The sequence below is a fragment of the Cuculus canorus genome, chromosome 10 (assembly GCF_017976375.1).
Source record: "Cuculus canorus isolate bCucCan1 chromosome 10, bCucCan1.pri, whole genome shotgun sequence".
NCBI classification, from domain to species: Eukaryota; Metazoa; Chordata; class Aves; order Cuculiformes; family Cuculidae; genus Cuculus; species Cuculus canorus.
In genome coordinates, this window is record NC_071410.1 from 8101272 (window position 1) to 8126840 (window position 25569).

General features: G+C 46.1%; 1 protein-coding gene across 4 annotated transcripts in view; it reads left to right on the forward strand.

Annotated features, from left to right (window-relative positions):
- Positions 1 to 25569, forward strand: part of GPC3 (glypican 3) — a 162105-nt gene that overhangs the window by 100619 nt on the left and 35917 nt on the right. For 3 of the 4 annotated variants that reach the window (XR_008451522.1, XR_008451523.1, XM_009562508.2), the window contains exon 6: positions 8022 to 8142. Coding sequence is in view for 2 of the 4 variants with exons in the window: in XM_009562508.2 (XP_009560803.2) it covers positions 8022 to 8142 (121 nt within the window). In the remaining 2 variants the exon portion in view is untranslated. Of the gene's footprint in view, positions 1 to 8021; positions 8143 to 12814; positions 13607 to 25569 lie in introns of those variants that run through there. The other variant, XM_054075922.1, reaches the window with a different exon arrangement.

Genomic DNA, 25569 nt, shown 5'->3' on the forward strand with positions numbered 1-25569 from the left:
TCCTTATGATGCAACGGACTGTTTCAGTGCAGCCCTCTGAAGACTCTACTTTGCTTGTTGTGTTAATTGAGGTCTGATTCTCCTTGAGCTGTGTTTTTGATTCATCCTTCTCTCTGAGATTTCCCACCAATGGCATAGTATTGTGTATGCAGCACGTACACTTATGGCATGGTGCAGCCCCTTGCGACCCCTTTTAAATTAAGAGCTCTGAGAACCTGCTTGACCGAGGGCTTTTCTACACCTTAGCTTGAGATGGGGATAACATGCAATGTGTTCTGCTGATGGGTCAGCATCCCTCATCCTGCTTTGCATACACTGGCATCTTTAAGATAATTCATCCCTCATTTTCTTTTACTTTGAGTCTTACTTTGTCATCCTTTGTCCATCTAATTTCTCTGTGTTCAACCATCTAATGGCAAGAATTCATCCTCCTCCCTGAGGTTTGGTCTCTGGATTGGTAGCTTGATCGCTATTCCTTATGAGGATTTAGCACATGGTGCCTTTATCTTTCAGAAATAATGGCCTGCAAACGGTGGCAACCATAAAAGGAAGGTTGGATTTTCTGGTCATGCACTGAGTGGTGCCTGTGTCTTTTGCTGTGCTGTTGCTGCTTGGTTGGCGAAATAAACCGAAATGGCAAGAAAAAAAGAAAAGGCAAGAAATTACTGCTTTTCACACTTTTCAGAGTGTGCAAAGAGATATTGTGCTTTTACATGACACCAGAAAGGTTCACAACAAAAGCCACATGAGGCACACTCCAGCACTTGCAAAGAGCTTGTGAGGGGTCACAGTGCTTGAGCGTTTGAGGTAGCTGGCGACCAAACCTGCTGGATCTCCTTTTGTCTCTGTGCATCCCTATGCACCTTTTTGCAGCTTTCTTGGGCTCGTTAATGGCCGATAGCAGAGAGCTGGGCATGTAGAAACCATGTGCAAAAGCTTACATCTGCCTAAGTGAGGGTTGCCATCATACCATTCCTTGCCCCTGTTTATCTTCATATCCCATTCTCCCACTTGCGCTCACACTGGTGGTGGTGGGTGGAGAGGAGATGTTGTCCAGCCTCTCTTATCCTTATCTCCATCCCATGCAGAGAAAAAACAGAGGGTGATTCTTGTCACTGAAGTCCTGGCTGAATAATTAGCTCATTTAAAGACTTCAGCTTAAGTCAAGTGGGTGTTGAGATATTGAACTCATCTCGGTTTCTATGGGAGTTAGGCATCTGAATCTCAAAAGTGATTTCAGCCTTATATATGGTATCAGGGCTTTGCAGCATTTAATACTAAAAGCCTATTAAAATCTAGATTCTCAGAGTTTAATAATCTGCTTACATGAGTATATGCCTTTCAAGCTGTTCTGAATAGAATGACAGCAACATTTGCCCACTGCAAAACTTGTAAGCGCATTATTACTGTTAGATACTGCCATTTCCAAATTTCTGGAGACAAACTTGTACGCTAATCTAAATCACCCGCATAACTCTTGTTCTCTTTATAGCAGTTCCAAATTAATATATTTTTAGCACCTTGCCAGATTCTCTTCTTCATGCTAGAAGTCTCAGATTTCCATGCTGTTGCCAATGTACTGTGGTTTAGTTTAATCATACAAATCATAAACAATGAAAGCACAATTGGAAGCAAGAGAGAAAAATTAGATTCTGTAATTTGAACAAAGGAAATTCCATGCCAGCAATAACCCTTTAGTTCATGAAGGGGTTGGTTATTTCTGGCAGTGCTGCAAAATATCTGATACAATGGAGTCCCCAAAGAGAAGCTGTATAACTTTCAAGCACATAAAACACAGCCTTGTAGCAAATATAAGCCATAATGAAAGGATAGTAGGCAAATTCAGTGGGTTATTGAGTGGCCATAATTGTTTCCAGAGTATTTCAGAAATTAAGATCATGAATCTTCCTATCCTAAGCCTACTGCTTGGTCTCAAGTTTAGCCAATTTTTCCGTAATCTATTTGTCTTGAACTTTATTGATCTGAAGTAAGAATGGAGGGAGACTTCAGCCTGTCCCTTTACGCTTCAAACTCGCATTGTTTTGCTATGAATAGTACAATTTTTACTGTTCTTAAAGTCCCATCTTCCAGAACTAGGTGATTGTCTGAGACTTCACATATAATAAAAGAAATTAGCATCTGCAGCACGCGTACCAGCCATAGTGTATTGTGCAAGGTGGTTGGGAAGTGGAAACATTTCCCTTTGCCAGGGAACTAATACAGCAGGATCTCACAGGGCACTCATGGTAGTGGGACTGGGCTGCAAGGTGGTTGATATTAGGAAACCAGCAGAAGCTATCTCCTTTTTATTTAAGTGATAATGTTCCTCATTGAGAGTGTTGGATCTTCCAGGTTGCTTTTGAAGAAGTTCGCTCAGAACTGTTGGTGGTGTAAATTGACTATGGCATTGCATGCTCTGCAATGACTGCAAGAACTCGCTGCAAGCCAGCAGTCAAGTGCACATTGCAAGCAAGGAAGACACTCGGGAGCTGTACACTCCAATTCTCTCATGCCACATGCACCTCCATATAGCAGGTGTCTGCATATGGTCAAGGGATGGTGAGACCATGCACTCCATTTGGAAGAGGACAGCTAGGGTGGACCTGCACTTGGCTGGCCTGCAGCCCACATGGCCCCACGTGGGCTGGGGCAATTGATGTGGTTGACCAGGTGTCCTGGACCGTCTCAGAGAGGAAACAGTCAGGGAAAGAATTTATCGCCTCTTATGGACTCACCCAGGAGTTAGTCTGTGGCTGAAGAGTGGGATGAGTGGGTTGGAACACTTCTTCCAACCTTTTGACTCCTGCCTTTTGCACTGCTGATGTGACATTAAGGTTATCAAACTAAACCAAAAGGTACCTGGGCCAGAGAGAGTAAAATGTGGGCATCACCACTGCACTCGCCTTTACTGGCCCCTGAAAAACAGCTGGAGAGAAGACTTGAGTTCCTGCCAGGAGTGTGTGGGAGAAACTTTTCTTCCCTGTCTTCCCTTTTTCATACCATTTTGCTTCCTGTGTGGTGAGGACTCAGTGTCACCAGCCCGCATAGCCTCTAGTAAGTAGGATCTTGAAATGCAGAGCAGCTTCAGGGCTTGCAGGTGATGGCAATCCTGCTCTTTTGAGCTCAGTTATTGAGTCCTGTGCAATTAAACCTCTTTTCTTATATTGTAGTCCTGTCTTGTAGCTGACTGTGTTGTAGTTGTCCGCTATCCACTCCTTCAAACAACTATGATTCAGAGAACAGAGATACAGGAAGAGCCTGCAGGGGATATCATGCTGTTTAAGTTGTGGAGCTGCATTTGAGTAAATACTTTGCAACTGGAAGGCAGGTATAAATTGATTGTTATTTGAATGAAAAACTTACTTTTCTTTTTCTAAAAGGTGTGATTCTTTATGTTTGACTTTCAGGATTACTTTCTTTAAATCATGTCAGGCATTGCAGTAACTCATCTCTAAGCCTAGCGTGGCCAAGTAGGATGAACATGTATTTTACATTCATTGCCATAGATTTCAACTGCGTTTGTCATCTTGTCTTCCTTGCTCTGAAATGAAAGCCTGGAAGGAGCTGTATTTGGGCTGGAATGACCAAGTGTTCACAGGAGACATTTGTGGATGATGGAGAGGAAAGAAGGGGAAAAATCTCCTAATTTGACTGCATGTTTTGGCATTTATTGCTGGTGACTGAGAAGGAGCAGGAGGGGTCTGTAGTTGTGCTGTCCTCACAGAAGATCTCAGATAATAATTATTTTGATCAGGTGATTGTCTTTAAAGTCATTTTTAGAGAGGGATGCTTATCAGCACATTTTACAGTGTGACATTTGTCTTTGGAAAATACCATGTTCCTAGCAAGAGCTCATACTCGGGGAGCCCAGGCGAGGAGATGCTGCTGACTGACGTCAACACACGTCAAAGAGGGAAAGTATTTTGGGCTTTGCTTGTGAAGTGGAAGCCAGACCATGCTCATGTTGCAACACTGATATCCCTTTGGTGCAGGGACCCCCTGGGACCATGGGGTGGGCTTGAACCACTGTGCATATTTGCTGTTCAGTGCCAGTATCACCATGGCAAAGGTATGTGATGGGTTTCGTTGAGTGGCACAAGTGTCCTGCAGAATGGGCTCTTTTGTTGGCACACGTTGAAAGCAACTCAAGAGGGCTCTGAGATTTCTCCTTTGCTGATCTGTGCCTGGGGAACGTTTGAGGAAGGTAATGTTTCAACTTTCCTTTGCAATGGGACCTGCAAGTCCATCAGCCCAGCAGCAGCTTGGTGGGACGTAGGGGACCCCGCATGCCCTGAGAGCCCCCCATCTTCCAGCTTGATGGGGTCTGCACAGGCATCTGTCATATTAAGGCCTGGCTGCTTGGCCCAGGCTGCAGGGACAGAGGCCAGCTGCCATTTACAACTCCTCTGGCATTTAAGGAATGTCCATCCCTCACTGAAGCTATATTTCAAAGTCTTTAACCCTTTGTTTGCCTGCATCCTGCGTGTCTGAATGCTTGCCAGCCCAGTCCTGGTGCATGGGCACAGAGAGGCACAGCTGAGAGGGAGCCGGTGTCCTGCTCATTCCTGAGCGCACCAGGAGGTCTCAGCTCAGCAGTGCAGAGGCAGCATGTCCTGAAGCACCCAAGCCATGCGGGGCTTTGGCTCTTCAGATGTAGCATGCACCATGCTCCTGCTTCTTTGTGATTCATGCTCAAAGATGTACAGCTTGTAGAGCCCACTGTCTTGCTGCTTCAAATGCCTGGTGTAATTGTGTTTCAAACTGGTTCAGTTTGGGCTTGTTATGTACCCTTGTACCTGGCCAGGTGGGAAGCACCAAGTGGTCCCACTCTGCTTCACCAGCATCACTGCTTTAGGGAGAGATCCTCTACAGACACTTCCGGGCTTGCGCCCTTCTCTGGTAGACTTTCAGAAGGGGTTTTGCCCACTCAAACCAGATCTATTGAGTTTCTTTGTATCGAACTGTTTAGAGAGAGGGATTGTATTAATTTAAGTAGGCACCAAACAGGCTTGGTTCTGCTGTTGCTAAAACCTGTGGGGGATTTATCCTGCTATTAATAGTTAAATCTCTTAAACCACAGGAGACTTTTCAGCAATATACTTTAAAGTTCCATCGTGTTTTAAATTAAATGTACAGTGACACCAAAAATGGTAATTTCTTTGACATCTGAAACATCATGCGTCTTGTAGATGTTTGTGTTCAGTTGCCAGATGTGTTGTTAGGCTTCACACAGTGGCATTAAGTGACTGTGTGACAACTAAGCAGCAGGTTTAATAGTTCACCGCTCTCTATGCTTTATTCCCCTGCAAAAAGTTAAGCCCGAGTATTTGCAGAGGCGGGCAGGTCTGTCTTGCGGCAGCAGCCTCTTCCCACGAGATGGTGCTCAGAGCTTGTGGTCCCGCCAGCTCTCTGTGCTGGGAAGCCAGATCTTCTCCTAGGCATGGGCTGCTGCAGGCTGGGATCCAGCCTGGCACTCTCTGCCCCCATTTCTACCAGTCAGTTAGCTTTCAGCCTATATTGAGCCTGTAAGTGCACGTAAGTGCTTTTCCAGGCTGGGAGCTATTACATCTCAGGTATAGCTGTGTTTTGTACTTCCCAGGATAACACAACTGTTAGTCCCTCCTTCTCCCTCCAACTGTGTGTTTTGCAAAATGTTGAGTCCTAACTAGAAACATCATCATGGGGAAAGATGTCTCGGTGGAGAACAGAGCTGTTGGAGTTGGTCCTCTACACTTGGGCAGCACTGTGCTGCAGGTGAAGCACCTGCCCAGTACTGAGGAGCTGGTGGGGCTTGGACACCCAAGCTGATGTTTCTACTTTGCAGTGACTCTTCTCTTGTACCTGGATAACATGTTTCTGTCTGGAATCAGGAATATATATACAGGTGCATGTTCCTCTGTTAGAGGCACAAAACCCTCCTTTCTCCCATCTTTCGTCTGAAATCTCTTTCAGTGAAGCATCTCGTGGACTGGTTAGCCTTCAACTAAGCTGTGTGTGGGGAGTACCCAGTGATGGGGACCTAACCGGGAACGCAGAGTGCTCCTATAAATGTAAATCCTGCTGTGAAAAAGCCGTGCAGAGGAAATCAGCCTCAGTGCTGTATTTTAAATGATGTGACTATTTCAGGGGGGCAGATTCCTGCTGCACCAGAAGAAATCTGGGGTTGCCTTTGCATCTGCAGTTTTCTGAGTCAGTCTCATTTCTAATTTAGAGTTTAAGTAGGGCCAACCCCCTATGTATCCCCCAAACCCTCAGTGTGCCTAAGGAGCTGTTGTAGCTGAATGTCCCATGCCTCTTGCTTTCTCCTCTGCAGAGCATCCTCCCTGAGCTGGCCCCACCATCCCTCCTGTGTCCCTCTGCTCCTTTAAATCCCTGCTGAAATCCTGCTTCCTCTGCAAAGCTGCTGTGAAATGGGCTGACTGTCATTGCCTGAGCTCACCAGGCAATGTGGGGATGAAGGATTAGTGGGCAGGAAAGCGGGGAGCTGGCAGACGGGGAGGCAGTCACCAGGGCTGGTGCTGGGAGTCGGGTAAGGACATGATGTGTAAGACATGAAGCGCAGAAAGGAATATTCATCGTGTTTACCCGCAGCACCATGAAAATAAACATAGACTAGAGCAGACTGATGCTTGGTGTTATCTTGGTGATCTCGCTTTTGTAGGCTGTGCTGGAGTTTGGCAGCATGTGCTCAGGCTGTCAGCTCTTGGAGACAAGGACTTGTTTTGTGTACCGGGGCTGGGCTGGCAAGCATTCAGACATGCGGGATGCAGCCAAATGAAGGGTTAAAGACTTTGAAATATAGCTTCTACTGTGTAGAGTACCGTGGCCCGTCATCGAGCTGTGATGAATACCAAGAACCCACAGCAGGAGAAGGCACCAGTGTGCTCTGCTGCTGTGGTGGCTTCCAGCAGTCAGTGGTGCCATCCGTTCACTGCGGGCCTGAAGCCAAGTTTGAGGTTGGTGTGGATGCTCTCTTCTCATGTCCTGAGCCATGTCACAAGCCATTATCCAGGTGTAAAAATGCATTCCTCCAAAGGCAAGCATGCAGTGATCCCTCTGTCCCTCTTCTCATGTTTATTACTCTGATAAACTTCACTATTCCATCAATTTTGCAGCAGTGACTGTATATTTCTTTCCTAATCGCTGATGAGAAAGTTGAATGCAGGCTTGGCCGCCCTCCTCTGCGGAGCTGCTCTGGCAGCTGTCTGCTCAGGGAGGGTCCCTGTGCAGAGTTGTGTCTGGAGACCCCTCCACCAGCTCTTTATCTGCTTTACGGGTGCTTCACTGAGTTGCACGGTACCCATGTAAGTTGGGATATCTTGTGGTGCAGAGCCCAGCACCGCACCAAAATCAAGGTACATTCTATCTGAGCAGTTACTTTGATCCCCAAGGCTGAATCTCATCAAAGACTGAAATCAGGATTGTTTGACAACACCTATTTTCCATTAGCAATGTTGACAGCATTAATTATATTCTGATGCTTTAATTCTTTATTATTGAAATCACACATCAGTGATAGTCATTATTTTGTGAGAGGGTTGATGTTATGCTAATCAGCTTTCAGTTAACTGGGTCATCCCACTCTTTTTTTTTGGCTATGGGCACAACACTACTGCTCTTGTACTGGAGTCTCTGTGGTCTGCCAAGATTTATTTTAAACAAACATGAGCAAGCCAGAATTTCTGAGCCAGCTTTTTTTCAGGACTCTTGGGTGCAGGTTATGTGAAAATATTTATCTCTGTTGTATACTGTTTAACATCTTCCTTGGTTACTAATGGACTGGAAAGGACTTAATTGTCCTCAAGTGATACAAGTACGTCATCTTGCTGCTTTGCAAAGGCAGAGCAGAAATATTTATGGGAATCTTTTGCCTTTTCTTTATTATTATTAACTGTTTTGCACTCTCTGTTTTGGAAGGGGCTGGTGCTTATATTGGTATTTCTTTTGTTTGTGCTGAACTTTAAAGATCTCCTCTATATTAGTTCATCACATCGTGGTCTTCTCTGTTCTCACTTCCACAGGTACAGTCCCCTAATCACAAGAAACGGAGCAAAAGCTCAGCCTGGCAACCATGAGATGAAGATGAAAGGTGATCAGCCAGTGATCAGCCAGATTATTGACAAGCTGAAACACATCAACCAGGTTTGTTGCAGGGATGGCTCCAGAGTGGGCGGTTTCCAAATCAGTCTGGCCTCCCCCACACTATCTTCAGGCTCAGCCAGACAACCTGGGGCATCTCCATCTTCTGCACCTCTGTGTGGAGCCAGTGCCACCTCAGCGCTGTGCAGTACCAGGTCCTGATTCATGCACAGCAGTGTGGTGCTCCACGGGTGCAGCAGGGGATGCAGGGCAACTGCGTTGCAACTCTCCAGGGCTAAACCTACACCCAGCAGGATGTATGGATGCATCTCTGTGGTGTGATTCTGCTGGGCATCCATCCCTCACGTGGTCGAGGACCAAGAAAAATGAAGCTGCTGTGGTTCTCCTGAGCATGGGGTGCTGACAGGAGTCTATATGGCATGTGCCCAATGTACCCTCTGGTTGGAGGAGTTCCCTCTGGCATTGCTTTCAGCTGGCAGAGAGAATCACTTAGATTTTTCTGTATCTCCCTCGGCATCCACTCCCATTCACTAGGGAGAGGCAAGTTACCACTGAATGGGGAAATGGCAGAGCTGGATGAGACCCTTTCCACTGGGGAGGGAGCTTCCTTCCCACGGTCTCAGACCTAGCGTCCTTGCCAGGACAAGCAGTATCTTGTCTCTACCCATCATGCCAGGCCAGGTTAGGTCTGTGAACAAGCCCTGTTGCTGCCAAGGGATTAGGTGGCACCTCTGCACAGCGTTCAGCTTGTGATTTTTAACCTCCCAGAGCTCTTCTGCAGTGTTCTTCTCTTCTCAGGTCTTCTGTGTTCTGCAGCTCTTCTCAGGTCAGCCAGGCTGGGATTGGCTCTGGACTCTGCTCTCCTCTCTGTTACTGAATAACTTGTGAAGGGAATGTTTTTCGGTAGGCTGATAGCTTGGACCTCTGTACTTTCCAGGAACACACAGCGCTGGGACCTTACAGGCCAAATACTCAGGTGGTAATGCTCTCAGTTAATAACAGCTGAACTGTTCAGTCACTCAAGAGAGAGCTCTTACCAGTGGGGACGTTGTTCACGGTTTCTCTGCTGCGAGGCTTTGAGCAGCAGCGGGTTCCTGGGGTTAAGTCGAGCTTCGCTTCCTGGCTGGGTGGGCTTCGAGGGCTGGTCTGTCTGGAGTTGCTGGCTTAGCGACTTTTCTGCTAACCTATGCTGTCCTGCTCCTATGACTGCCAGGGACAGTTTTCATAGGAGTTCTAGGTTTACCCCTGCGCCTTCTAATGCCAACACACCTCATTAGCTGCTGTCTGGGAGCGGGGTGCCCCGGGGGATTAGGGGTCCCCAGGAGCACCTCGGCACACGGGAATCGACGTGGGCAGCAGCAGCACAGCCCGTTCTGCCTTCTCAGATGCCTCCCTGCATCGAGCGGTGCCATCTGCCAGCAGCACATAATTATTAAAAGAGGGGGGTGGAGGATGGAAAATAGCATAATCAGCTCCCTATTAAATGGGGTAGAGGGCAGGCTTCAACCTGCAGGTGTAAATGATATTTTGCCATTCACAGTGAGAAAGTTGCACTGAACAAAACACGGTTATTAGTGTGCTTGAAACTGCTGACATAAAGTGGTTGTGAAATGCTGGCTGCCAGATTGGGTCAAGTTAGGTCTTTGCTGAACAGTTCAGGCTGCTGAGGAGCAGAGATTCGTGGAATGAGAGACCCTGGGTAAACATTGCCGGGCTGAACTCAGCTGTTTGCAGCAGCGGAGTGTCTTTGTCAGCTGCTGCTGTGGGAAAAATAGCGGTAAGGGGGTGAATGTGGTCAGCTTGGTCATGATCTCTTACAACGCATCCCCTGCTTGGCTTGCAATATCAGATTGGAATGTGTCATGGGGGGTTGTTTTGGTTTAATCAGTGTAAATGTAAGAGTCTGAAAAATACCAAACCCTCTTGCAAACTTATGTTTGAGAAAGAGAGGGGTTGAGAATAAAATCAGGAGAAAATGAGAATTGATTTGTAAAAATTAGTTATGAACCTAGCTATTCCTGCGGCAAGTCTTTAGTCTATGGTAAGTAGCTTATATACCGGTTAAGTAACTGAGGAAGTCACTTAAACTGGGGGTGTCATAGCTCACCATCACGCTTATTTTCTTGGCCTACCATTCTTGCACTCTCCTTCACATCTGGAATGCATCTTGAGTGCATCTTGAATGCCAAAGAGTAGGAAATGTGGAAGGAGCAGAGCTGGATGAATTACAGTTGTGTTTTTCAGGTGTTGGCTTCAGATCTGGGAAGTGGTGGGGACTCCCAGGCTGAGGAGGGGTGAAAATCTCCTGATCCACCGAACTCAAGCCAACAGTGGCTTTTAAGGGTTTTCAAACATCTAGAATCTTTTGGAGAGAAGTGCATCTTTTTGAGTGGTTGTAGTGCTCAGAGCTGTAAACTGTATCGCCCACGTGACTACCAATAAATTGTGAATCTTGTACCGTGTAATGAATTCCTCCCCATGTGTTGTGTTGGAGATGCAGCTTGGATTTTGTGGACGTGTGTAGACTCAGGAGCCGTGCTAGTTGGTGCAATTTTTGTTAAGAGTTCCACAGCTTTTTCTTTTACTTGTAGATTTTTTTCTAATGTCTGTAATTTGCTGATGACTTGGCTTCGATTTATTCCAGGCTGCTCATGCTACTGAAAAATGTGTGTTGTTTCAGCAGTGTGCCACATTTTTGAGCTTGCTTGAGTTTGGCGAATGTGTTGTGTGCAGAAATCATGCTCACTCGTTAGTGTGTCTTCTCAAACTGAATCTGGGTAAGTGCGCACTAATAGATGAGAAAGCCTCATCAAACTTTTGCAGTTTGAAATGAGAATAGTGTTTATGCCTTAGAATAAAATCCACAGGGGCTGAAAGGAGTATAGAAAATTTAACCTGGAGAGAAGGGGAAGTAAAAGTTTGCTAGATTGTATTAGTTTGCTTCAAGCACCTTTTATCAAGCTAAAATAAATAAATATATGAAGCTCACCGCCTGAGCAGTGTGCTGTTTCAAGTCATTCCTTTCTGGATGAGTTCCCCTTGGTGGTGTCTACTCATCACATGAAGACTCCAGATCATTTTTGTTTCACCGAAAGGTGTGATTGTGGGTGGTGCTATTTCTCGTGCGTTGATGGTCGAAATGGTTTATTATTGCCATATTGGAAGAAAGGATTTTTTTTTTTTCAGTTCTGTTAGATGTCTACCGAGTTTTGATTTGAGTTATTTTTGCTGTGTGCCCAGAGGCATTGAACAGCCCATCCATAAATATTAGCATTGTTATCTCAGCTGGGAGGCCAAGGGTCGCCTTAAGGAAAGCGAGTTGGAATTGGTTACTAACTTTTATTCCCTGGAGTGGATGGGGTCTGTTTTAGCTAGAAGGGTTTTCAGTCATCCCACATGTGAAACTATATTGAAATTGAACAGCTATTATGTGTTAGCATGATTCTTGCTCAGGTTTTTTGTGACTTAGTAGCATCCCTTGGCAAAAAAGCAGTGTGCAAGGTGAGCTGTTTCCTCTGGTCACTCAATTTTCCTCCCACCATGGGGATGTTTGGATGGCTGACAGATGGGGACAAGCTTCAAGTTTTAACAGATACACATGGAGGTGGGAACCATAGTGTCCCGTGTCCTGCGTCCTAGGCATTCTGCCACATTGGTGACCTCCTATTGAACCTCCTCCCAAGAAAAGCTCTAGAGAGTGGACCTGAGGGATGCTGGTGTGAGCATGCAGCTGGCATGGAGACTCTGGGTACCAGATAGGTCAGCGTGACACTCCTAGTCCTCTCTCCAGTCCCTCTCTGTTATCAGCTGATTTGTGTGCTCTCTGCAGTGTTTACAGGGTCTGACACCATTGCAATCAGATGCTTTATCCCATCCTTGCTGCACTTACTGTTTAAGATTGTGCCCAGTTCTGATTCCTTTTTATACGTAGATAAATTCTGGTGTTTATCGTAGGACCATCTCTAGAAGGAAGAGTGTAATATTGGAAGAAAAAGTAGGGAAAAAGCCACCAAAAAAGAAAAATAAAATCCATAAATGGAAACTTAACTGGAGGAGATATGTCTTTACAAGACTGAAAGGCCTGGAAACATATTGTACATTTCCAGACACTGGAGTTAAGGGCTCATTTAGAATATTTCAGATATACTGGAGTTTGACAGTTCTTTGGTTTCCACATCAAACAATCTGTAATTTATTGCCCTGTATAGAAACTGTGTTTTTATCATATTGCATGTTCTCTAGCCAGAAATCTAACTACCATATAAGCTCTTGAAAAAAAAAAAACCCTTTGGGGATCGGAATCCAGGCAATATGCTTTCACAGACCCTGAGAAACCCACTTTGATTTATTTCCTTGGAAATAAGGGGAACACACAATTTCTTGGAGTATTACAGCTGTTTCCCCCAAGCAGGATCTTGCTGCCTTTCTTCATGTGCTCAGTGTAAAGACTCGGGTCCTGTGGTGAGCCTCTTGTGAAAAAGCTTCTCATTGCTCTTCGTGGGGTTTACAAGAGGATGAGAACAAAATTTAGAAGTTTTACGAGGCAGTAAAACACGGAGCTCTAGTTGGAAGGGAAAAAAAAAAAGGAGGCCCAGAGGTGCGAATGACCGAAGACAAAATAGACTTGAAGTTTGCAAAAAATCATACCCTGGCCTTTAAATAGCTGCGTTTGAAGATGAGTTGATCAACCAATATGTCCTATATTTGTTTGTAGGTTTAATGGGCTGTTTCCCTGCGGCTGGGCTGCTGGGAGAGGGCACGGCAGAGGTCACTCAGAAGTTAATTTGGAAAGAGGCCAAAAGGCCACAACTTGATTGAATCAAGTGTCAACAAAATAGGCCTGGGAACAGCACGATGCACTTGTGCCCGAGTCTCTCTCAACCCCTTTGCTCAAAATACGGAGTATGACGGAGCATCAAGGACTGGCATGGGGGCGTTTAACCCTGCTACAGGAGGACGATGCTCAGGGTAGAAAAGGGTTGGACCCAGTCCTCTCTTGGGGCACATGGGAACCCTGCGAATGGACTGTCCAGATGGTGTGGTGATAGCTCTCCGTGCTCGGGGTGCCCGTGGGTGCCCCTGAGGGAGATGTGGGGTCCCAGGGGATGCTTTGCCAGACTCTGTCCCGGGTGGCTCCAAGCAGGGAAAACTATTCAGTTCATTATGGGAGACCCAGGGGAGCTGAGGATTTTTTAGGAATATGTTTTCCCTTCAGAAAAATCCATGACTTTGGCAGATTTTGTGGAATCGCATCTCGCTGTGGCCCACCAGGCTTTCTGAGCGATATTATTCCCACTGTATTTTAATCCTCTAGCCAGATGAAGCAGCATAATAATTAGAAAAATGCATGAACTGCCAGATTGTTAAATAATGTGATGCACAGTGCTTATCACTTGAAAATACAATATTTAAATTGCACCAAAACAAGTCGCTTTTGGCTAATTTTTCACTTTTAAATGTAATAAGTTAACACTACAATGTCTGAAGTGCTGTATGTGTTTAATATAATGTATCGTTCCTCAAAAGAAATGTTAATAAACACAATAATTACTTGGACACGCCTTTTGTTCAAGATTATTAAACAGTTTGTAGCAATTAAAATATTAAAACCACATGTTGTTGAAAGCAACCAGACATTGCAATTATTTCTTTCTAAGGCTATTAAATAAAATGACAGAAGATTTTTATTTTAATGATAAATGCATTTTGGAATGGATTGGTTAATTCTTCTTTTACTACACCAAATAATCTATAGCTCCGCCAAGTCTAGGCCTGGTATTTACAGACTAACTCCATCATCCCTTTGAGCTGTGCCTCAGCTCTTGTTAACATGCCAGGTAAATGTTCTCCAACTCCATATGCAAGCGGCAATTACAGGATTTTGCCAGTTAAATCAGGGGAAGTGTGACCCTCTGTAATGAGAACATAATGAAATTTGAACATATCTGACTGTTGGGTTGTTTTTTAAACCCAACCCCCTCCTTCCCATCTTCAGTGTGAGACAGCGTTTGCCTACACCAGCTTTGTCGGTCAGGACGTTATCTGTAAACGTCCCAGCGTTATCGGGTTTGTTGTGGGAACACTGTATCCACAGGTCACCCAAAATGAGATTTCTTTAACAGTCCGAGATTAATTGGACCTGCTGTGTTTGCATGTGTGTTTTTAAACAGAGGCGTAATCTGGGCTGCGTTTGCTGAAGTTTCTCGCCTGTTCTACTTGTGGTCTTCCGTGAGACAGAGGAGTGTAAGGGCTGCACTGTTAAGCCTCATGCTGTTACTGTTTGTGCAGCTAAATTTGCTGTGGAATGTGAAATACTTCCCATTTTCAATAAGGAAAGGGCAGTAAATAGGTGCACTTCTGGTACTGCTCTGTGACAGTGAAACTTGGAGTTGTGCTGAGGGCCTGAGCATCTCCCGTGTGCTGCATAAACCCCTCGGTGGCTGCTACTTCTGACTAGTTGGTTGTTTTTATTGATGGTAGTGCCAAAACACCCATCAATATCAGAAGTCCTTATCAGCCGATTTTTGGAGAAAATAATGAACTGTGGGGTTTTCCTCGGATCACCCAAATCCCTTGGTCCACAACCACATGTCCATGTTTTTTGGTAAATAGACTGCAGAGCTGTCACTTTTTTAAGGAGGGTTCACTGTTTCTTTCTCCTTCCTACTTTCATTATCCTTTCCTTGGCAATGAATTTCAGGAACACGTGGGGAGGACTGGAAAAGGTGCATTCCTGCGTGAAACCACATCTCTCCTTTATCAGTACGAAGAAGGAACATTTCCCCTGTGCTTCTTTTTTTGCTGATCTCACTTGCCTTTCCGAGGGTCGCTTTGTAAGTCTGTGATGTTTCACCACTTATTTGGTATTGGAATAGATGTTTAGCTCAGTGGACACTGTAAGGACAGCAAAACTTTCCCAGATGGTGAATTCAGCTCTTTGCTTTTTTCAGCCACACCAGGAAGCTGCTGGGGCTGAGCTTGAATGGGTGGCAGTTTTGGCTGATTTCCACAGCAGTTTGTTGTTTGGTGTTCTTAACCTTTGGGTAACATAAATAGTATCACTCTCCTTCCTTGTAATTCCCTGGATGCTGCACGAGCAGGGATTCAACTTTGCCTCTGTGGCTTGAGCTCCAGTGAGGAGGCAGGTGCCTCAGGTGTGTCCTGCAGAGACCAGCCTCCAAACAATGCTGTGGAAATCAGCTGGAAAAAAAAAAAGTACTTTTAAAGGGGATTCATTTGTTTTGTGTCCAAAACGTGCAGCTGATGCTCAGTGGTACTTTTAAAACAAACACCAGATATCCTGTACCAGCACTGGAGTTTATCCTGTTGTGGAGGAAACAAACCTGAAGGAATCAAAACACTGTAAGTGAAGCCTTTGATACCAAATTAACAGTTAATTACAGTTATTCTGGGCCGCATTAATTGTATCAAGTGTCACTCTGTGCTGTGACTCAGGCTGGTAATTTAATCAGTAGATGTCTGAGGTGTCCTCTCCTATGATCACAGTAAGAAAGCACGCAGCTTTTTCTGGTGTTAGTGGGATGATTGCTAGGTTTCTTACTTATGTCTTTTTCTCCAAAATTTAACTTAATGTCAAGGTTTTTATAGTGTCATCCAGACCAAGAAGGGACTGGGATTCAGGGAGCTACTCTTCATCATCCAGAGCAGGTCTGGGGGGTAACCAGTGGTCTTCTTGGCTGCAAAACAAATATGTTTGCTTCTGTTCCTGAGAAAAAGCCTCATTAACAATAACGTTACTTTTTATTCCAGCCTGATGTAGTGTAACCGCTTAGCAGGGACGTTCCCAGGGGAAGAAAGGAGAAAGCAGTGCAGTCAGACCTGCTGTGGGCAAGGAGGGCCAGTTCTGCTCTGCATCCACAGGCTTTGCTTTGGGAGCGTTGTGCCCAGCTGTGGCACAGTATGCAAGGTGGAGTTCTGCGAGCCACGGTGCCGGTGAGATTCCCGTTCTATTCCCTAGCTGCTCCATGTGCTGGAGAGGTCAGAGCCGGGGATGTTTATGGTGCAATTCTACCACTTCACCAAACCATTCTGCAGCAGGAACAAGATACGTTTATGGCTTTTGTTCTCCCAGAGATGTTAATGTACATCTGGTCCATGATACCAACTGGGGATGGGTAGCCAAGGATTCCTTCTGGATCCTGCCTGCTGCTCAGCCTGCTGTAGGTAGAGTGTATCACTGGTTTGGCACCTCACTGATGGAAAAGACAGCGTAAGGAGTCATTACTGTGCACTGAAAGATGTTAGCTGGCTGAAGCAGTTCATCTTCTGGTCTCAATAGCTTTGTTCTTGCAAGAAATGTCACAGAGCTTTCCTGGTCTGAAGGAGAAGAGGCATCAGACCAACACCCCACCCAGCAATCCTGTTTTGGGAAAGTTTGGTTCCTTTTTTAAAGCACTGAGACCTCTTCTGATGCTCTATCCCACCTCCGTGGAGGTAGTGGTGGGCACAGACTACTGCAGCTTTCATCCAAGCTGTGCTGCTGCTGTCAGAAAGTGCAAGAGGTTTTGTACATTTTAGGTAATGAATAATTTGTAATCTCACTCCTTTCATTACACCTGCTGATGTAGCAGATGTTTGTAATTAGGCAGGTCTGTGCGCTGGCAAACCCTGTCCCCAGTCAGTGAGACCGTTTTACCTGTCTGCGTTGGGGCAGGTGTAAATAACCCTCACTGCTCAGGAGGGCTCTCTCAGTTAATGCTGTAGCTCATTAAACTTCTTAGCTCTGTTTTGACACATAACTGCAAAGGCCAGGTTGTATTTTAGTGCTCTTGCTGTTGGAGCACATGTGGTGAGAGAGGGCCCTTACAGCATGTAAAACTCAAAACAAACAGGGAAGTTTAGATCGCAGCAATATTTATTGCCTATGGCCTTGTTCGACTGTATTACAAGGTAACGATATTTAAAAGAAGAAAAAATGTGCTTGGCTGGCCTTTCTGAGGACACATGTAAGAAGATGCTGTCTTGTGAAGCACAGGGAGCTGGGGGGCAGCTGGCTGGGGATGGGTGTCTAAACCATCAAGACGTATCCTGATGGGCAGGAAATTACTTTTTGTTTTTGGCAGAACCCCTTGAATGCCTCCTGCCTACCAGTGTGGATGGAGTGTACTGACCTTTTCATGCAGCACACGCTGCTGAGGGTGAAATTGGTGTAGGTGCATTTCAGGGCTTCCTCCACAAGTGTCGAGTCTCGCTGAGGGAGGGTATAAAGTCACTGGCTTTGAACCTAATATAAACACTGAGTTGCTTCAGCTGCTCGGCTGGTTGCTGTGCATCTGTGTGGGAGAAACCCCTGGGCAGGGATCCTTTTGCCTGCAGCTCTGGAGGCCTGAACCTTGCAGGGTCTGGTTTTTTAGAGGCATACGGTATCAGTAATGGGTTACATCTCAGTGTATCAGCAGCGCCTGTGCTGGACCATGGATGTTTCCTCATCCTGTTTGTAGACCCATCCTAGGAGGCAAGTGCCAATATTGACACAGAAAAAGCTGCGTCTGTGAAATTAAATTTTCTCCTCTTTGGGTTTAGCAAGCTGCAGGCGTGCTCTAAATGCGGAGGAGAGCTGTGACCTGGCCCAGGAGCCAGCCCAGCTCTCAGCTGTTAATTAGGGACCACAAAGGCTGGAGAGACCCCATTCCTGGGATTACTTTTGGTCTGGTTTGTCTCAGCCAAATGCCTGTTTAATGTGACATGCATAAATACTTGTGGTAGCAGGACCTGGGGCTCCAGGCTCCCTGCTGCAGCTGGGAACCTTCTCCCCCAGCACCAGCCCTGTCCTGCCCGCGGACCTGCTGCTCTGCTCTCCATGCCGGACAGGGTGGTGGCTCTCAGGTGGCGCATGTGGCCATGGGACACTGGAAGCCACTGACTCCCTGACTCCCAAAGAGTAAGTCCAGGGCTCAGCTAGGCACAACCTACTCTGGTGTGGTGGCCAGTGGGTCCACAGAAAGGACAGACTGACTGTTTGCTCCTCCCTAGCTAACAGGTTTGGGGGTGTTTGCCATGGCATTGTCCTCCTAAGTCTCTGCTGAAATCCACTGCTCAATAATTAGCCCTACAGAGAGATTGAGATTGTCTTGTCTGATAGGAGGTAAGTGGCTGATGAGGCAGTTGTTCAGTCTGTTGTGACAGCTCTGTGGAGCTGGGGACGTTAAGTAGAGCTGCTTGAAGTTGCTTGCCGGGCTTCCAGTGCCTTGGGATGAAGCAAATGAAAAAGTAAAGCTAGAAGGTGCCGTAACTCGGAGGGCAGGGGCGGCCAGGGGCACAGGGGCTGGTGTTCTGGCAGAAGCCTCTGTACAAGACAACACTGTGCACAATAATACCTGATTTGAGAAGTTCTTCTCCACTGGGAGCTTTATGAGAAAAGGGAAGTGGCTGGGACAGAGATTTGCCTCTCATTTGCGTAGCAGAAGGAGAAGAGGGGAAAAAAAAAATCCTTCCGGCACAGCTCTCAGCTTGCTGTTTCCTACCTGGTGCCAAGGACGAGATGTTTGTCTCACAGGCAGCCCTGGCAGACGTTGCTGACAGCCGGAGAGCAGCCACGTGTGCTGGAGCCTGAGCCAAGAGGAACTCTCCCAGCCCGGCTGAGCAGCGAGGAGACTGTGGGCACCCACTCACTGCTACATGCCGTGCCTTGGGCACGCTGCCCCCCTCTACAGAAACGTGGGGCTTTTTTTTAACACGTGGCTCAAGGTGGTATGATACCTACCTGTCCTCCTAGATGCTTTTGCATCTAAGGCACCTTCCTTCCAGGTCATCCCTGCTTCAATGCCTCGAAGATGTGATGGCGAGGAGGTGGTTGATTGCTCCACCTCTATCCATGTTGTCTTCTTGTTCCTTGTGATCCTGCTTTCCTTGTTGTCTCACATTTTATCTTCTGGTGACGTGCACTTTGAGCCTTCCTGAGCGATGTTTGGATGGCAGAGCAGCGTTCTGCTCCAACGTAACTAAACAAAATGTGGAAAATACGGATAATAGCGGTGATGGGTCTTGGCCCATGTAGGCTCCCACACCTCTTCTTCACTCACTTGCCAACCCCCTGAGGGGTGACTGCTTGGCAGGTGTAGAAATTGGTCCAGGTTCTCCTGTCTAGTGACACAAAGCGAGTAGAAACAAGAAAGGAAGGCTGCTGGGGCTGCTGCTAGGAGACTGAGAAGCTTTGTGGGGAGAAGGAACAGGGATATGGTGCCAGTGAAGAAACGGTGTGGGAAGGGGTCAAGGCAGACAGCCCTGCAGGTAGCAGGGAAGGGAACATCTTTACAATGCCTTTTCCACCCTTGACAGGCATGGCTGGTTAATATGCTTGGTAGGGACAGTTCTCTTGGTGACTTTCTTTCCTTGTTTCATTCTTGCAGGCAGTCTGAAAGCCCGAGTGGTCTTGAAATACCAGGTCTTTCCCTGATGCAGGTTTAAAAGTCCACCCATGAGATTAGTGTGGTGATCTGCTCCCCTTTATCAAGGTACAGGTGTAAGCACGAATGGATTCCCAGGTTGTGCACCAAATGAAATGTCCTCAGGAGGTGACGTGAGTAGCGCCAATTCCAGAGTGGTTATAGGCTCTGTGGCAGAGACTGAGACTGGGGAAGTGATGCAGATCTTCGCAGGCAAAGCAGAGAAGAGCTGGAAGGAGGTGTTTGCAGTAAGTAGCTGCATTTTTACATCACTTCTAGGGAAGTGGTAGCTCAGAGGAGTCTGTCCAATCCCAGCAAGAAAAGGTCCAGGCAGACTCCAGTAAGATGCTGAAGACATCCAACCACGTGTGATGATTGGTTTAGTAGTTGCATTTTGGAGTCTTAGGGATGTCTGTCTTTGGAGGTGGACAGAGGGGTATAGGAAAGGATGCTGAAGTGCTGGTGATAGTTTGGTTTCAGAATTGCAAAGGGGAAAGAAGGAGCTGTAACAGCTCACAACAAGAAAAGCAGTGTTTGTCCAGTGTTAGTATTGATGTGGGGCTCGGGGGATAAGCCAGAAGCAGATGGGGACTGCTCAGATCCCCAGCAGGCTGGGCTGGAGTCTGCAGCCCTGCTCAGCACCCACTGCATCCTGTTCCTTCCTACTGCTGCGCAAAAGTAAGCCATAAATAGCTGCAGGGTGGAAGGGGAAGGAACTGGATATAAGGTGAATGAGCTGATCGTAAAGCTGGAATAATCTCTTTTTCGCATGTGCCCTGTGATGAATGAGCATTTGTTTGAGTCTGGGGAAGTGACACCTCCCCTGCCCGGGGGAGAGCAGGCAGGAGCCCATCCTCTGCCTGCCATGGTGCCAGTAAGGGCTTAACCTCCGCATCTGTGGGAGCATCCTGTCCTGGGCATCAGCCTGCTGTCACCAAACCAGAGAAATTCATAATGGCTTGGCAGCCCCTTCTGCTGCTGAAAGAGATTTACAGTCCAGTGTGGACTCATTTTAATTACTGCCAGCACTTAGGGGTCTTTATCTGTCTTTCTTTACCCATAGGGATGTTATCAGTTTTGATAGCTAATCTGGAATTAAGCTGATGATCCATAAAGTAGGGCCACCCTTTGGTCAATAATTCACTGCTGTCACCAGCTTCTTTGTGCTATCAGGAGAGTGACCAGGAAAACTGATTTACTGGCAGCTGAGAGCATCTCCTCCGGAGCCTGCGAAGACAGTAAAGGGGGTCTTGCTCCACCAGTAGACCCTGAGTGATGCACGGCAGGGATTTTTACCATTTCGGGAGACTATATTTTGTGTGCTAGAAGTAAAAAACAAAACATTTTTATGGCTGAAGAGCCACAATATAAACTCAGAGCTATGGTTCACCCCTTTTGGCACCCGTTGTCATGCACTAGTGTGGACCCCAAAGCAGGAGTGACCCAAGAGCTGTGGATAGAGAAGGCATCGCAGAGGCATCCTTTGCCCACCCTGCCCAGAGCAGGCACGAGGCGCTGCCTTGGAGCTTGGTCTGCTGAGTGCAGCTTTAGCAGCACAAAACCTGAGATGACTTGAAGCAGGCAGTGTGGGGAAGCGCAGAACTTGCTTTTAGAGCAGCTGATAAAACAACTGACATGCCCACCTCCTTTTTTTTTTTTTTTCCCAAGAACTGAAAATGACTTTTCCAGCTCCAAAGCCTGCTTCTACTTTACTAACAGTTGATTAGTGATCACTCCTTGTTGTGCTGAGCTTGAAACAGGAACACAATTAGGAACAGGTTTCTCTTCTGCCACGTCTGCGCTGCCAAGGTACATCCAACCTGAAGGGCCATAACAAAACCACAGTTCAGATGTCCTTCTACCAAAATGCACTCTTCTGTCTGTGGGCTGATGTTGTGGTCAGAGAGGCAGTGATGCCTGCCTGTGCACACACGCACACGCCCTCACTCCTGCAAGGCAGAAGTACAGATCCTGGTATTTACGGACGTTTTTAAAGTTTTAAATATCCTTATTTTCAAATGGCATTTGGTGTCTGGTGCCAGGGAACACTGAGTTTTTCTGCAATATGCGTTACATTTTGGTGCTGCCCAAGAAGGAGAAGGCTCTCTAGAGCTTGGAAAGAGGCGAGTGACAAAGATGCTGTTGGCGCTGCATTGAGTTTCTGCTTGTGTATGCTCCTGTGCCACCGAGGCCCCCGTCCACAGAAAGGGTAAACTGAGTGGAGCTGGGAAATAGGAAAGTGGAGTGGAGGGCACCAGCAGATCTCATGATGAAGGTTGGTTAAATAATAAAGAAAGTATTTGCTAATAAAAGATAATTTTTTCCATGCTATTTCCAGGGCTAATAAGCAGAGGAAGTGGAGAGAATTGATTCTCCCATTGCATATTTGTGTATGATCAGGCCACAAAATTCAAAACACATGAGTTTTTGAGAAGTCCACAACTTCAGTCTTTTAGAATGGGTTCGTTTTCCCTTTTCTTGCTTGTGATCAGATAATGACCTTTGTAAGCAGAACAACCCCAGCTGTATTTCATAATGGGAATATACTTCTGTACATTGTAATGAGCTGTTAACAAGGAACAGTATCGTGTGAAAATCTGCACATTTCCCATGATGCTGCCCTGATTTAAAAGCCACCCGTAAATTATTCACTATTGCGGGTTTCAAGGTCAGGATTGGCTGTAAGATCTAGTTTTTCTTCCCCCCCAATCAATGTTTTCAGCAGGCTGGAATTTAAAATAGAAAAACCTGACCTGTTGGGAATCTCAGGAGTTGTGTGGGAAGTACAGCAGCATCTGTGTTGGGTACCCAGAAGCGTGTAGCCGGAGCAGACGGCTTGCATGATGCAAGAGGAAATAACACCTTTGCTCCTCCAAAACTCTTTCTTACCAAGGCTCCTGTAGGAAGGCCTCTGAAGTTTTTTAGACAGTCCTAAGTTGGTGGGTCTGGTTGAGTTTTGAGACATTTCTAGCTGAGTCAGGGGCTGTTTTTCACTGCTGGGTTGAGTTCCCAGGGTCCCCTTCATGATGCCAGGCAGCACCTGGTCACACAGCTGGGGATACAATGGAGTTTCTGCACTAAGGCATTTTTTCTGCTGGATGTGAATACTTGATTATTAAGCGTCTCTTACGATTCTGAATATTATTTTAGCTGCAAGTTCAGTCTCCATCCTCTCCAGCTTTTTAGGTTTGATCGTATTCCAGAGGCTTACTAAAAACATGCGAAGAATTTCAGCAAAACTCTATGGAACACTTTTATTAAATTCTTTCAGTCATGCAAACTAAATTAAATGACAGCTCTGTTCACCAAAAGATTACAAATATCAATCAGACTTCTCCCCTAGACTCATGAAGGAATTAAATGTTTTTCTAAAAGTCTTCTATCCACCTTAATAATCTGTTTGGCAGTTCTCTTTACTTCATGTATTTCTTTTAAGTGTGTTGAAAGGGATGATTTTTGCCCTAAAGGAGCACAGTGCTTGTACCTCACTGCTGATATTTTCTCTGTATTTGTGGGCACAATTTTAAGTATTGCTCCAACTGATATTTACAATACTGTGGGCGTATTTTCCTAAAGGAGAAAACAGGTATTAAACTACAGTCCAAGGAACACAGTGCTGATTTCTTTCCGGAGACGGGAGATTAATAATAAAAGGTATGTTGCAGCTCTCACTGTTTATGTTAAAATTGGAAAAACAAGACCAGGTGGCTCAGTGGGCTGGTGGGATAGCGAGCTCTGAGTAAAGTGGTTTTAAAGAATGAGGAGTTATAAAGATTTCAACATACAGTGGCCTGTCCAAACCCAGCTGAGTCATTACCCTGCGTTGCTGCATCTGTTTTTGTCTGGTCACTATACAGTTATGAATAATTGTATAAATCATGCTGAGAGGCCTTGGGGACCTTTCCTTGCAGAAAGGCTCAGTGCACCGTTCCCATCTGGCTTGTTTTTTAAGCTGTAGGGAGACCACAGGACAAGCCAAGAAACAGCAATGTATATGGAGACCAGCTGGGGCTGCCCTGCATCCCTCATGCCGATGATCCGGCAGCTGACACGGCAGTGAAGGTACTGCACCACGTCCCGCCCTACCCATCCAGGGGGTCACAATTTAAAAGGGATGAGATTGGAAATAAAACTGATGCACGTCTGAGCTGATGGAGCTCATAGTGAGGAGCAAAGACTGCGACCCGTGTGTTTCCACCGTGGCAGGAAATTTTCCAACCAAATGATGCTATGAAACTGTGGAGGTTGTGCAGATTGGATGTGAATGTGCTGCTGACACTTCGGAGATGTGTGTTTGTGCATGGACTCCTACAACTGGTGCTCTATTTTCCATTGGGTACATTATAGTGTATTTTTGCCATTATGGTTTAGCAAAGAAGAGTAGCTACAACTGTAAACTCTTGCAGCTGAATGAATTGTGATTAAGTTAAAGCTATCTCACTGTAATGTACTACTTTAGTGATTGCAGGACTATGTGTTTTCCTGCCTCCTGCCATAGGCCTTAAACCACAGGACATGAATAAACTATAATGTTAGGGTACAGTCAGCTCCACTTGCTATTTAAAGATGGGGAATCTATGTTCAGTCCACCAAATGTAATTTCATGAAGTGTGCAGACCATAGGGGTGGTTGTGTAATGATCGATGGATGGGACTGTGGCCACCGGTCTGGCTAAAACCGAGGCATCCAACAGTGCTCCCAGATCTGGATGCACCAGTGGAGCAGGGTGGGAATTTCACCCCGTGCCAGGTCTTTCGCTAACGATGCTGTTAGGTTTTGTGTCACAGGCTTCTCCCAGAGCCAGCTGCAATATTAACTTATTGAACCTCTCCATGGTTCTCAGCAGCCGAGGAGCATGTGGCCAAGGATGGAGCTTTTGTCGTGGAAAATGAAGGAAGGAGCAGTGTGGCGCACAGATGTCATGTTTCTTCCATCCAAAGTTGGGGCCTACATGTTTTTTCTCAGAAAGTCCTGTTTATTGGAACTACAAAGGTGGCAAAATTAAGCTGTTAATTTATGGCATGCCAAGCAGAAGTGGCAATGCAAGAAATGCTCAGTAACTCCAATGTTTGAAAACACACCAGTGAAAAATCCTCATCTCCTCCCACCCCCCACTGGGCTGATTAAATCTGAAAATATCCCAAAACGTAATTCTCTCCTCCAGAAGGTTCTTTACTTACCTGAAAAGCAGAGGGAAGTTGTGCAGCTGAGCAGCATGGTTGGGTCCCCGGCTGGCTTGCTCCATGCCTTGGATGCTGAAGAGCAACCATCCTGCTGAGCAGTCACAGTCCCCTGACACCACAATGGTCTTGTTTTCTTAGCAGTGGTGCACTGGAGCAATGGGTCTGAACCTATGCGTGTTGTAATTAGCTGCTCTGCATGGAAGACCCTCATTATATCTTGAGCTGGTATGTTCTGTCCTGAGTGCTGCTGTTCTTTGTGGGCTTTGTTTCAGGGAGAGAAATACAAGCGATGGTGTAAAGGCCTGAGCAGTCATCATGTCCGGTTCCTCTGCGAGGTCTTCCCCATGCTACCCCTAACACTGTATTTGCCTTTTGTTTGTTTGTTTGTTTGTTGTTCTTTTGTGGTTATGCCGTATTCTGGGAAAGGCCTGTAAATGTTTAAATAAAGTTCCTGAAAAGTGAACTTAAACAGCCTGAGCCAAAGGCTGTTGAAGGTCACAGAAAAGCATTGTCTGAGTTCTGGGGAGATGAGCTGCATTTTACTTTCTACCATGGATGTGGGAGCTGACAGCGGCTGTCAGGCTGGGTGGACTTTTGCATGTGCCAAGGAGAGATTTGCCGCATTGCTTCTCCCTGCAAGACACAGCCAGGGAACCTGAAGGGGTCTCATGTTGAGCCATTTGTTTTTCATTATGTTATACTCCTCTAGTATAAACACTAAGGTATGTGGACATTGCCGTGGACAGAGCAAGCCAGATGCCGAAAGCATTCCTCCAAGGCTGTATAAACTTCAGCAGCTAAATATTTTAGAAACTGTTTTCTAAGGCGAGCTTAATAGTTGAAAAATATAACCTAGATTCCAGATATTAAAAAATGCCTTG